Below are 14,900 nucleotides of genomic sequence, written 5' to 3' on the forward strand. Positions count from 1 at the left end.
TTAATTAATTCTACAGTAAAAGTCAGTCTATGGCAAATAAATTGTAAATTTATACGCACACACGTACAGACGAGCAAATTGTACACTCCCTGAAAGGGAAACATAAGTGATTATAGTCTTATGAGACACTGTTACTTGGTTGATAAGTGAATTGTAGCGGCTGAACATTTAGTACTGTTAAGGGACCCACCACCTCCTCACTTCATTGTGCGACTTGCTAACGGGCACATTCAGTGTGGCAGTAGAGCTGAGGGGAGTGGGTGGGCGGTAATTACGACTCAGGCCCAGAGGGAAGCTGTTCCCTGCAGAGATGAAGAGACACACATGATGCCATGCCACAGGTGATAATGGACTGGTGATGTCATTGCAGCTTAACACAACTGCATCCTGCACCCCCTGATATTGGCTGTCATTTCTTGATTAACTGTTGCTTTTGAATGAGCTTCTTCTCATCTTTGACATGCAAAACAGTTCATTGTACGTGCTTTTAAATGTGCAGTTTTTGACAACGTTGCAATGTGAAAAGACAGGATTTTTCTCAATGGTGCATATGCTGGTGTTCAAAGATTTAATTGGAGGTTTGTAACACTGTCAGACAATGCAAATACTAGGCTATGGATGATTGTATCATGGGCCTTTGGTTTAATAAAATAAAGAAAAATGTAACACTAATTAGCTTGGCATAACTTCTGTTAATTCATTTGTGAAATGCAATATATTAAAGTGGTACGCTAAAATTACAATTCAGGCTCTCTAAGGTACCATAGCAATTTCAACAGATGGGCCCGTTCAAGATTCCCAACAGGTTATGCTGTGTGCATACAATTGGTTGGATTTCCCTTCAACTGAATAGCATACACTTTCATTCTTAAAAAAGACAAATCATTCAAGAAAGTTCTTACATTTTTAGAGGACGGCATAAGGAAACTTAATTCAGTAGGAGTTAAATCTAAAAGAAAATATTTGGTTAAGCATTATCAGGGGAATATGGCCCAGTTCTAAAAGTTCTGACATGCAGCCAGAAATAAGTAATTAGCTGGCTACAAGGAATGTCCCCCTTATACCGTCAATCATGACACTTCAAAGTGTTATTGTTTTGTAAACAATACTAAATCATGAAATGTTTTGATCAAAAGGACATTAACAGTGCAGTGCACAGACCCACACAGGACTATGAAAACACACTAGGTTAAAACATAAATAATATTCTCTGAATAATGATTTGTTGTGTTTTACTCCGTTTATTGAACAAAATATCTTACAATATCTTGGATGTACATATATACATATATCATCTTGTACTGTATGACATCACTGTGGAACTCTAACCTCTGCATTGACATTGATCATTACACTGTGCCCATCTGTTATGAACGCTGTATGGACTATTAATACATCATTGACTTCCAAACACATTATACAAATCTTGATATAAAGCACAAAAAAATATGAATTCATCATCATCGAAAAGTACTCACTCTCAGGACAGAAAGATTCTTCATACAAAACATCTTTACAACTTTTTGCAGTTACCGTACACAGGTATTAAACATACCTTTAAACATCCCTTCTTTTCGTACTTTAGGAGTTTATCACCTTTAGGACTTATTCTAAAACAAATAAAGCAGTGGCTGGCTGTGCCACTGTGTAGCCTCCTGTGTGGTTGGCTCCAATGTGAGTACAGCAGCGCCTCTCAAATAACGTACACGTCAGTCTTCTCCCCCTGAAGCCAATAGGTTCTCATTTTGCCTTTGCCCTGGAAAAACACAGAAATCAATAGGTGTCATCAATGGAGACGAGTGGGAGTGATGTCTACACAAAAGGGCTTCTCTTCCTTAAAGGGTGACCCTGACATCTGCAGGTTCTGTTTAGAACCCATCTGACATCCCTAGAGTGTATTACTACTCCACATAACCAGATATTATGGTTCTCTTTCATTTTGACAGGAGAGCACGGACATCTTTTCTTCACGACACTCGTAAGCTCCACATCTACTGACATGCAATGCATTCTTCCACCAAGAGATAGAATAAACAGGATGGGAATCACAAGACCACATTTACCATTCATTCATATTCCTTCATACTCAATGCGTGAAGCCTTTAAGACAACGCTGACAACACATTCATTCCTCTTCGTGGCCTCACCTTCATTTCCACGTCTCCTCTTAACTGGAGATCAAAATAGCCAAACTCATCCAGCACTTCTTTGGTGGCTGAGGAGAGGTGGATCCTCAAGGCTGTGAAACACATCAATGAGACAAGAGACACATCACAGTGAGTGTTTTGCAGGGAGTGACACCCAGTTGTATTACATGCAAGCATTTACCCTCTGCCATATGCACCGGGGCAGACAATAACAATCATAATAGACACGCATACTGTACGTTAACCAAGTAGATCTGTCTATGTTAGGTGGTCAAAAGTAGAAATGAACAGTGAAATTCCTTCCTGGTGCTATGGATATAGTGCCTAGAAACAACTGTGGACAGTGCAGTCCCAGAGGTGATTCCTACCACTATAGGATATTTGATGGTATACAGTTTTATCACTACGGATGTGACATGGGTATAAGTGTTATTAACTATTTATCAATGGACGTGAAAGCACATAGCAGGAAATGGGCAGGAAGGGAGTGGGTTAATCAATAACGTGATGAGTCACTCACAAAACCTCCTGGCTGGCACAACACAGTGGCTCCCTACCACCACACCAGTTAAGAACAGCTGCCAGTAATAGCAGTCCAGATAATCACTCTTAAACTACGATGACAACCTCCATCCTGTCTGTTGCTTTGTGACTATAAATATCCCATTCCCTGTCTACTTTATGCATCCCTTGACGTTTACGTTTCTTACAGGGATGTACGTGCAAAGAGCTAGTCTGCAATTTGTACAATTGGATGGTCATGGACTCTCAGACACAAGATATCAGTCAGGTTTAGTTAAGACAAATAATGACGGTGAACCAGTCTTTCACAACACCATTGCATGAGACCAATACAACAGGGAATACTCGGAGGACGAACAACCACAAAATCCAAATCCGAGCAAATACCACATAAATAACAAATAATGAGTACTTAGTAGTCAGTGTGTCAACTGAAACATGTTTATTTTTCCCCAATTGAATTCTAGAATGTGACCATTGTTCCATGCAGCAGCATTTCGTTCAAATATTTATTTATTTAAAAAGCACTGACAGCCACTAAAATAGAACAACAGAGATCCGAATCTGACACTCACCCTCTCCATTCGATTCCATCCGAGACGCTGTGTTGACAGTATCTCCAAATAAACAATATCTGGGCATTTTCAGACCCACCACCCCAGCACAGACAGGTCCTGAACAGAAGAAAGGCAGTGAATTATACTGGAAATATACTCCATGGAAAACCATCATTTAGATAAAGTAGCATTTCTTTCATTACCAGAACCTCACATGATAAGTTAAGTGTACTTAAAAAGCATGAAAGATTAGATTGAACTCAAACAACGCATGCAAAAAATGATGGGATTGAGCACCTCCCACGCAGACTGTTGAAAGACCTATCAGTGATGTTCATGTCATGTGTTTGGATAAGAATATACTGTACATTCTGCCTGCATGAGATAATGTCCGAGAGCTAATGGACAAAAAAAAAAAAACAGAAAAGCTTGACCTGATCCGCCTGTACTTGTTCAAATATTGTCAATACTGGAGAAATTGCCAGAGATTTCTTAACTGAAATACAGTATGTCCTGAAACCTAGATATTGTAATCAACGGTCATAACAGTTTATAAAAATGACTGAGCAAAAGCCCTATGCGATCATGAAGCAGGAATAGACAGGATACGTAAGTGGGCAATTAAATCACAGATGAGTTCTTGGCTAGTCGACTATTTGCAATAGTGATAAAAATAAAATGTTTTATCATTTAAACATTTTTACTCAATAGGGGTCTCAACTTACTGTTGAGAGTTAGAATAATAGAATGTGCCTTTTCAAAACATGGTTGTGCATCAGCGATCACATAATTAGCCCATATCAGCAAAAAAAAATGTATTGGTAAGTTAGTCTAGCGGCCAGCTATCTAAACTTGTAGTCAGTTATCATATTAAAAACTGCAAACATTTTCCTCCACCCTATGGCAAAATGTGTAGAATTGCATGAAATGAGTTAGAAAATTGCAATATCTTCTCCACGCCCAATGGCAAAACAAGTACAATTGCAGGAAATGTACTTTAAAACCCATGAAGCACTGCAGCCCCTCATGAGTAACATTTTTTTGTGGCCCCCACCTCCATCAAAGTTGCCCTTACCTGATTTAAGCTATTTGTCATAGAATTAAATAAACTGACAATGGCTAGGGGGCAGATCATATAACATTTAGGAGGTATTGAAAGATTGAACTTTTATGATTTATTCAAGTATTTTAGGCGGTAACTATGTAGAAGCCAAGGATAAGGGAGAAGGATTGGGCAGTGTCCAAAGACACAGATTAATTCAACTGGACACAAACATTTTTTTTTAAACTGCCAGCTTCCAACAGTAGTTAAGCATAACACATTTTAACAATAATTCCAAACTCCATGTGAAATGATACCTGTGTGGATTCCTATCCTTAGCCGTAGCTGGTCTTGGGGTCTGTGTCGAATCTTGAATGTTTTCACCTGTTCTAGTAAGGCTAATGACATCCCAGCGATCTCTCTTGCGTGGAGTTTACCATTCCTTACCGGAAGCCCTGACACCACCATGTACGCATCACCAATGGTCTCCACCTGAGATATACATGACAACATGTCAGCAGGTAAAACAGGTGATTATATCACTGGTTGAAAATAAACGAAAAACATGATTACTCCGACTTACCTTGTACACATCAAAATTATCGATGATGGCATCAAAGCAGGTGTAAAGATCATTCAGCACCGTCACAACCTACGGAGAATTCAGAAATACTTTAGGTACAGTACTCAGGTAAACTAGAAACAGTTGTTCACGGTTAAAACTGTCAGAAACACCACCACTAAAAGCATATTACCGTTACTCTTCTGCTCCCTCAGTCTCTATTTCAGAAATACTTATTTAGCTAGTGGCAAACTTTTGTGAAACGAAGCAATTTCAAATAAAGTGTCCAAAGATAGTAAATTCCACTTTGTGCGTTCATGAGGCATGTTCCATTTGGTTTGCCCCTGTGATTGACGGAGATGTGGTTCTGCATGAACTCCCAATGGTTCCCCCAGTCAGATGAAAATATGTCTGTCTGTTCCCCCGCCTTGGGCCAGTTCCCAGAACCTCAGATTACTGAGAAATGCATTTGCATGAGTAAAACAATGCAACAGACTAAATACTGGGAACACATTTTCAAAAAAAGGATTCAGAATTTTAAGATAAATAATTACGTAAAATATCAGCTGTTTATTCAAAAAGAGATATGAAGTGTTTCATGTTCTCATTCGTCAAACGACTGTTTCACAATTGTAATGCCCCTGAGTAGCTATTAGTTAGGAGATTCAGTGTGCTCATGGAGAGAGAAATGGGGTTCAGAAAACTATTTCAGTGCTAGTTTATACATTCTTTATTTCACCTTTATATAACCAGGTAAGCCAGTTGAGAACAAGTTCTCATTTACAACTGCGACCTGGCCAAGATAAAGAAAAGCAGTATGACACAAAGAACACAGAGTTACACATGGGATAAACAAATGTACAGTCAATAACACAATAGAAAAATCTATATACAGTGTGTGAAAATGTAGTAAGATTAGGGAGGTAAGGCAATAAATAGGACATAGTGACAAAATAATTACAATTTAGCAATTAAACACTGGAGTGATAGATAGTGCAGAAGATGAATGTGCAAGTAGAGATACTGGGGTGCAAAGTAGAAGAAAAAAAAATAACAATATGGAGATGAGGTAGTTGGGTGGGCTATTTACAGATGGGCTGTGAACAGGTGCAATGATTGGTAAGCTGCTCTGACAGCTGATGCTTAAAGTTGGTGAGGGAGAAAAGACTCTAGCTTCAGTGATTTTTGCAATTCGTTCCAGTCATTGGCAGCAGAGAACTGGAAGGAAAGGTGGCCAAAGGAGGAGTTGAGCTTTGGGGATGTCCAGTGAAATATACCTGCTGGAGCATGTGCTGCTATGGTGACCAGTGAGCTGAGATAAGGCGGGGCTTTACCTAGCGAAGACTTATAGATGACCTGGAGCCAGTGGGTTTGGCGACGAATATGAAGCGAGGACCAGCCAACGAGAGCATACAGGTCGCAGTGGTGGGTAGTATATTGGGCTTTGGTGACAAAATGGATGGCACTGTGATAGACTGCATCCAATTTGCTGAGTATAGTGTTGGAGGCTATTTTGTAAATTACATTGCCGAAGTCAAGGATCGGTAGGATAGTCCGTTTTTATGTTTGGCAGCATGAGTGAAGGATCCTGTGTTGCGGAATAGGAAGCCGATTCTAGATTTAATTTTGGATTGGAGATGCTTAATGTGAGTCTGGAAGGAGGATTTACAGTCTAACCAGACACCTAGGTATTTGTAGTTGTCCACATATTCTAAGTCAGAAACGTCCAGAGTAGTGATGTTAGACGGGCGGGCGGGTGCGGGCAGCGATCGGTTGAAGAGCGTGCATTTAGTTTTACTTGCATTTAAGAGCAGTTGCAGGTCGCGGAAGGAGCGTTGTATGGCATTGAAGCTCGTTTGGAGGTTTGTTAACACAGTGTCCAAAAAAGGGCCAGAAGTATACAGAATGGTGTCATCTGCGTAGAGGTGGATCAGAGAATCACCAGCGGCAAGAGCGACATCATTGATGTATACAGAGAAAAGAGTCGGCCCAAGAATTTAACCCTGTGGCACCCCCATAGAGACTACCAGAGGTTCGAACAACAGGCCCTTCGATTTGACACACTGAACTCTGTCTGAGAAGTAGTTGGTGAACCAGGCGAGGCAGTCATTTGAGAAACCAAGGCTGTTGATTCGGCCAATAAAAATGCAGTGATTGACATTTGAGTCGAAAGCATTGTCCAGGTCGATGAAGATGGCTGCACAGTATTGTCTTTTAACGATGGCGGCTATGATATCGTTTAGGATCTTGAGTGTGGCTGAGGTGCATCCATGACCCGCTCGGAAACCAGATTGCATAGTGGAGAAGGTATGGGGGATTCGAAATGTTCAGTGATCTGTTTGTTATCTGTAGTTGAAGTTTCAGATGGGCGTATCATTATTTGTTAAACCATTTCGACTTAATCTAATATTTAATTATATACAGTACCAGTCAAAAGTTTGGACACACATACTCATTCAATATTATTATTTCATTTTTTATTACTATTTTCTACATTGTAGAATAATAGTGAAGACATCAAAACTATGAAATAACACATATGGAATCATGTAGTAACCAGACAAGTATTAAACAAATCAAAACATATTTAATATTTGAGATTCTTCAAAAGCAGCCACCTTTTTGAATTTAATTCAATTTATTTTGAGCTACAGACATTTACAACAAAGTGGACCCAGAGGATATCAAAGTATTAATTCAAATGCTTATTTCCAAAGTGGTCCTTGATGGTAAAACAATAACACGATTAAAAGAGAAGACAAAAATATAAAACAACCATAAATACATTCATGTATATTGATATCCTAAAAAGTGTCACTTTTCACTGCACTTCTCCCTAACCTTAAAAATCAACCATATTCATTTCACATTATAACAATCTATTAACTGCACATCGTATCGATCCTTCAAATAAATACACCAAACCAGCATTAGGGGCACAAGGGGCAGTGGGGTAGTTTCCCTTACTTAGACAACCTTCACCAAATTAGACAACGATGCCTGCTTTTTAAAGCAATTTCTACTTTTTATTTGCTTGATCTCCAAGGGAAGGCTATTACATAGACAAATGCCTGTATGGAAAAAAGTGCTCCTCGCAGTACTGTTTACTTTTGCGATTTTTAATGTGGTCAAAAAGGTGGATAAGGCAAGTATCAGTGGAATGAGCTATTGTAAAGCCAGATTGTAGATTATAAAGTAGTTTGTGCTCAAGAAGGTATCCCTCAAGTTGATTAAAAATAAATCTCTCAATAACTTTGGATGAGTTGCTAAGGATTGACACAGGCCTGTAGATTCCTACATTTGTTTTACTGCTCTTCTTGTGGAGTGGAACCAACCGGGCTATTTTGAGATCCTTGGGAAATGTACCACTACTAATAGAAAGGTTTACAATATGTGTTATCATTTTAGCATTGACAAAAGCACTATCCTTTATGATTCTTGGCAGGAAGATTATCCAGCCAGTTGCTTTGTTTGTGCAAATAATTTGTGATACCTTTGCAATGGTAAAAGTTATTAATGAAAGACTGGCCAGTGTCCAGAGCAGATGGGTAACTTCTTAACCAGAGATGAGGCTATAGTAAAAAATGTGTTAAAATAATTTGCAAGCTGTGCCTGGTCATAACATAAAACATCATTAATATCCAGGCCAATACTACAGGATTTTACCTTATGGGGATTTTTTAAGCCAATGTCCTTTAAAATTTTCCACAGTTTACGGGGCTGATGTAAGTTGTCAGTAACAGCATATACCCTTTGCTTTGATGACAGCTACTGTATGCACACTCATGGCATTCTCTCAACCAGCGTCATGAGGTAGTCACCTGGAATGCATTTCAATTAACAGGTGTGCATGGTTAAAAGTTAATTTGTGGAATTTCTTTCATTAATGCGTTTGAGCCAATCAGTTGTGTGGTGACAAGGTAGGGGTGGTATATATACGATTGCCCAAGTTGGTAAAAGACCAAGTCCATATTATGGCAAGAACAGCTCAAATAAGCACAGAGAAACAACAGTCCATCATTACTTTAAGACATGAAGGTTCGTCAATACGGAAAATGTAAAGTTTCTTCAAGTGCAGTCGCAAAAACCATCAAGCGCTATGATGAAACTGGCTCTCATGAAGACCGCCACAGCAAAGGAAGACCTTAGTTACCTCTGCTGCAGAGGATACGTTCATTAGAGTTACCAGCCTCAGAAACTGCAGTCCAAATAAATGTTTCACAGAGTTCAAGTAACAGACATCTCAATATCAACTGTTCAGCGGAGACTGTGAAAATCAGGCCTTCATGGTCAAATTGCTGCAAAGAAACCACTACTAAAAGACACCAATAAGAAGAAGCCTTGCTTGGGCCAAGAAACACGAACAATAGACATTTTTCGTTCCATTTGAGATTTTTGTTCCAACCGCTGTGTCTTTGTGAAACACAGAGTAGGTGAATGTATTATCTTTGCATGAAGCATGGAGGAGGTGGTGTGATGGTGCTTTGCTGGTGACATGGTCAGTGATTTATTTAGAATTCAAGGCACAGTTAACCAGCATGGCTACCACAGCATTCTGCAGCGATACGCCATCCCATCTGGTTTGTGCTTAGTGGGACTATCACTTGTGTTTCAACAGGACAATGACCCAACACCCCTCCAGGCTGTGTAAGGGCTATTTGACTAAGAAGGAAAGTGATGTAGTGCTGCATCAGATGACCTGGCCTCCACAATCACCCGACCTCAACCCAATTGAGATGGTTTGGGATGATTTGGACCGGAGATTGAAGGAAAAGCAGCCAACAAGTGCTCAGCATATGTGGGAACTCCTTCAAGACTGTTGGAAAAGCATTCCAGGTGAAGCAGGTTGAGAGAATGCCAAGACTGTGCAACGCTGTCAAAGGCAAAGGGTGTCTACTTTGAAGAATCTAAAATATGTTTTAACTAACACCTTTTTGGTTACTACATGATTCCATGTGTTATTTCATAGTTTTGGTGTCTTCACTATTATTCTACAATGTAGAAAATAGTACAAATAAAGAAAACCCTATGAATGAGTATGTGTGTCCAAACGTTTGACTGGTACTGTATGTTAACTAAATAGAGCACTAAATGGTTGATGAGATACCTGAACCTCAAAGCCACACTAATGTTAAAGAATACTCTGTGTTCTGTAGTCTTAATTAAATAGATCCGTGACCTGAAAATCATGGGTAGAATAACTGACATTCAATATACTGTATTACACTGCTACTAAAAGCTAGTGGATGGATTCTTAGCTCTGGGCTATATGAACATTCATTTGCTGAAAGGTAGATGTATGACTGTTCTTGTAAGTAGCTTTCTGCTGGATGTATAGAATTGATCAGTCTGTGTAAAAAAAAAACAGTGGTCCTTCAACTGGTTTTGCCTCAGAACCCAAATTGAACCAGTTTGTCTCAGTTGCGATACAATAATCACATCATGAAAAATAATTGCCAAAATACAATCTGGAAAACAAATTTTTATGCTACACAGATAGTAAATGTAGCAATTACATGACAATTTTTTTATTTTACCTTTATTTAACTAGGCAAGTCAGTTAAGAACAAATTCTTATTTTCAATGACAGCCTAGGAACAGTGGGTTAACTGCCTGTTCAAGGGCAGAACGACAGATTTGTACCTAGTCAGCTCGGGGATTTGAACTTGCAACCTTCCAGTTACTAGTCCAACGCTCTAACCACTAGGCTACCCTGCCGCCCCAAGGGAGCCGCAAGGGAACAACATTCCCACCTCTTTCATTGTCAATAATACAATTTTGCAATTTTAATACAATTTTGCAATTTTAATACAATTTTGCCCGTATTCATGATAAAGAATGTTAATAAACTTACTGGCTTGAGACCACAAAATTAACCAAAATAGTACTGCTAACAGCACTATATTGAAAATATTGTGATTGAAGACTTTTTGTTCTCTAAATCAAATTATTTAAAAAAGTAACCTCATCATTTCTACACACTTTCTACTTGATTTACGTTGATTCAATTCAGAATGCAGTATTTAAAAAATTATTATGTTTTTTTTTACTGACACCCGCAAGCCACTCAAAGCCTCCCGCAACACACCCGTGTAGAATCGCTGCTGTAAAGTATCTTCACAACTTTAGAAGAAACACTCCAGTAAACACCATCTTCATTCCAGGAACAAGTTGCATCAAGAAAAAAACCTGGTTCCTCTGGATACATTTCAGAGTTCTGAATGACCAAAATGTTTGGGGGAAAAAATAACATGTTGGGGCACTGCACGTAAAACCATTGAGACCATTACAACCATCCCATCGGCCTTTCATCCTCGTACAGTACATTTAGACCCTGTTGAAGGGAGTCTCTCAATGATATGAGTGGTCTTGAAATCTTCTTCATCTGAGAAAGAAATTCCATTGCAGCTATGGCATCCAGTGACTCAACAATGCGTCAATATGCTCTCAGCTCTCAGTACTATTTTGAGTTGTGGCCTCAGTGTGGGAATGCTTTATACTAGGAGACATACGGTAGGTGCTCTAATAGGCTCTGTGAGGTTACGTAAGTGACAAAGAAGCTCCTCTTCACATTCTCTTCTTTTCTTATAATGAGCTTTTGGATCAGCATATATTTAAACTTTCATGTCAGCTACCTCGGAGTGTCTTGGGAGAGAGTTGACATTGTAGTCATTTAGCAGACACTTTTATCCAACGCGACTTAGAGGAGCAGTTAGGGTTAAATGCCTTGCTCAAGGGCACATCAACTTGATTTTTTTACCTAGTCGGCTCGGGATTAGAACCAGCGACCTTTCGGTTACAACATTCTTATCCTCCCGAGTGGCGCAGCGGTCTAAGGCACTGCATCTCAGTGCTAGAGGCGCCACTACAGACCCTGGTTCGATTTCAGGCTGTATCACAACCCGCTTTGATTGAGAGTCCCATAGGGCGGTGCTCAATTGGCCCAATGTCGTCCGGTTTGGCCGGGGTAGGTCGTCATTGTAAATAAGAATTAGTTCTTAACTGATTTGCCTAGTTAAATAAAAGGTTCAATAAATATAAACGCCACCCATACAGGAAGTGGTGAGGGTAGGCAACAACATCTCCACCCCGCTGATCCACTGGGGCCCCACAAGGGTGCGTTCTGAGCCCTCTCCTGTACTCCCTGTTCACCCACGACTGCGTGGCCACGCACGCCTCCAACTCAAACATCAAGTTTGCGGACGACACAACAGTGGTAGGCTTGATTACCAACAACGACGAGACGGCCTACAGGGAGGAGGTGAGGGCCCTCGGAGTGTGGTGTCAGGAAAATAACCTCACACTCGACGTCAACAAAACTAAGGAGATGATTGTGGACTTCAGGAAACAGCAGAGGGAACACCCCCCTATCCACATCGATGGAACAGTAGTGGAGAGGGTAGCAAGTTTTAAGTTCCTCGGCATACACATCACAGACAAACTGAATTGGTCCACCCACACGGACAGCATCGTGAAGAAGGCGCAGCAGCGCCTCTTCAACCTCAGGAGGCTGAAGAAATTCGGCTTGTCACCAAAAGCACTCACAAACTTCTACAGATGCACAATCGAGAGCATCCTGGCAGGCTGTATCACCGCCTGGTACGGCAACTGCTCCGCCCACAACCGTAAGGCTCTCCAGAGGGTAGTGAGGTCTGCACAACGCATCACCGGGGGCAAACTACCTGCCCTCCAGGACACCTACACCACCCGATGTTACAGGAAGGCCATAAAAGATCATCAAGGACAACAACCACCCGAGCCACTGCCTGTTCACCCCGCTATCATCCAGAAGGCGAGGTCAGTACAGGTGCATCAAAGCTGGGACCGAGAGACTGAAAAACAGCTTCTATCTCAAGGCCATCAGACTGTTAAACAGCCACCACTAATATTGACACTGACACTATTGACACTAACACTGACACTGACACTGACTCAACTCCAGCCACTTTAATAATGGGAATTGATGGGAAATGTAAAATATATCACTAGCCACTTTAAACAATGCTACCTAATATAATGTTTACATACCCTACATTATTCATATCATATGTATACGTATATACTGCACTCTATATCATCTACTGCATCTTTATGTAATACATGTATCACTAGCCACTTTAACTATGCCACTTTGTTTACATACTCATCTCATATGTATATACTGTACTCGATACCATCTACTGTATCTTGCCTATGCCACTCTGTACCATCACTCATTCATATATCTTTATGTACATATTCTTTATCCCCTTACACTTGCATGTATAAGACAGTCGTTTTGGAATTGTTAGTTAGATTACTTGTTGGTTATTACTGCATTGTCGAAACTGGAAGCACAAGCATTTCGCTACACTCGCATTAACATCTGCTAACCATGTGTATGTGACAAATAAAATTTGATTTGAAGTCTAATTTCCCACGGTGAATTAATACTTTGACTCAATAAATATTGAGTGCATTTTACTTAGCAAAACTAACTGCACATACATATGGTATTCAAAGTCGGGGTCGACACATTTAAAAAACAAATAACACACACACACACACACACACACATATATATATATATATATGAAAGATAGACAAATAAGTAAATGTATTTATTGGCTCTCTTATAAGAGAGAAGAAAATGATCATTTTTTGATGTAAAAATTTTAATCTACCGATTTTATTTATGAGTCATTTGATTTGGGGTGGGGTCCCAAGAAATTATAGCAAAAAAAATAAAAATGAGGCTCCCGATAAGAAAGTTTGAATACCATTGTGTAAGGTATGTATCTGATGTTGGTTAGTAGTGGATATCTCTACAGACAGTTGTTTACCTGCAGTGGTGTACTCTCAGCTGACATTGATGTGAAGCCCACAATGTCACTGAAGTAGATTGTCACACTGTCAAATGCCTCCGCTTGGACTGTCTCCCCTCGCTTTAGCTGCTCTGCTACTGAGCTGTGGATAAGAGAACACAAATGTAGTAAAAATATGCAGAGTGAAATGCTAATACAGACCTATGAATCAACAGTGACAGTAAGCTTGGCAGCTACGGTCCACAATGAATAAGGGAAGTTATAGTATAAGCAGATCCTAACAGTATCACTTCCTTTCCATGAATATTTTCAAGTACAGTAATTACATTAAAGAGCCAGAGGCACAGTGTAGCACTAGTAGCTAGGTTAACCCAGGACTCTGGTCAAATAGGCTGAATTCTGCAGTGAGAGAAGGTATCGCTCCGTTTTCTCAGGCCCTTTTCTGCCTGTCAAAAGGGCTTAAAGTTGGGGGGAGACATTTGGGCAGACAATGGGATGGTAAATGAGTGTGACTACACCACTGAGACAGACAGCTTAAATAGACTGAGGACATGGCTTGTCATTTGCTGCTTTCGTATTATCAGAGGTGCTTAACCCCCCTATCACATTTCTCCTCCTAGTTCTGGTTAATGAGAAGTTTGCTTGTCAGCTCCCATCTTGCCTTGCCCTTTCATCTCCTCTCTGCTTACGTAACTGTAAATGTGTATATTTAAAAAAAGTGTGAGATAGAAGTGAAAGCTGATGCACTATTCCACGCCGTGGAATTTAAACAATGAATAGGTGGAACGGCACAACACAGGAAATAGTCTAATTTTCTCTGTTTGATAATCAGAAGTTCAGATGTATAAACATAATAGTGCAAGAGGAGAATCCAAATAATAATTATTCTGACTGTGGCAAGATCTGGTAAAGTAGATTTTCGGCTTTTCTCTTCTCCTCCAGGTAGGCTTGCGTTCGTTCCTCTACCAGGTTCTCCAGGTTGTTGGCGTACTGCTCCATCCTGGACAGCAGGTTGTTCAGAATGCTAGTACTTCCCTCCCTGTGACACAAACAGACAGAAAGATGACATGCCCATTCATTTGTTGACATTCTAAATGAAAAATCTTCCCATTCCATTAACCTCACCTAATATGGTCTATTCAATGCGTATTTCAGAACTGACTTCATGGTCGTACTTTTCAGACCCTTTGTCTATACAGCACAGTGATTGAGTCATTCAGGGCTATACTGTAGCTGTCCAGTACTGTACACTCAGTGTTTGGAATC

General features: G+C 40.1%; 1 protein-coding gene across 1 annotated transcript in view; it reads right to left on the bottom strand.

Annotated features, from left to right (window-relative positions):
* Positions 1-1,221: 1,221 nt before the first annotated feature.
* The window catches only part of LOC109873703 (atrial natriuretic peptide receptor 2), a 46,595-nt gene continuing 32,916 nt past the window's right edge, over positions 1,222-14,900 (bottom strand). The window contains exons 16-22 of the mRNA XM_020465377.2: positions 14,527-14,673; positions 13,653-13,776; positions 4,852-4,920; positions 4,586-4,760; positions 3,245-3,343; positions 2,148-2,239; positions 1,222-1,756 (exon numbers count right to left, since the gene is read on the bottom strand). Coding sequence (XP_020320966.1) covers positions 1,694-1,756; positions 2,148-2,239; positions 3,245-3,343; positions 4,586-4,760; positions 4,852-4,920; positions 13,653-13,776; positions 14,527-14,673 — 769 coding nt within the window. The 3' untranslated portion in view covers positions 1,222-1,693. The remainder of the gene's footprint in view (positions 1,757-2,147; positions 2,240-3,244; positions 3,344-4,585; positions 4,761-4,851; positions 4,921-13,652; positions 13,777-14,526; positions 14,674-14,900) is intronic.

Source organism: Oncorhynchus kisutch, linkage group LG29 (genome assembly GCF_002021735.2).
Source record: "Oncorhynchus kisutch isolate 150728-3 linkage group LG29, Okis_V2, whole genome shotgun sequence".
Lineage (NCBI taxonomy): Eukaryota > Metazoa > Chordata > Actinopteri > Salmoniformes > Salmonidae > Oncorhynchus > Oncorhynchus kisutch.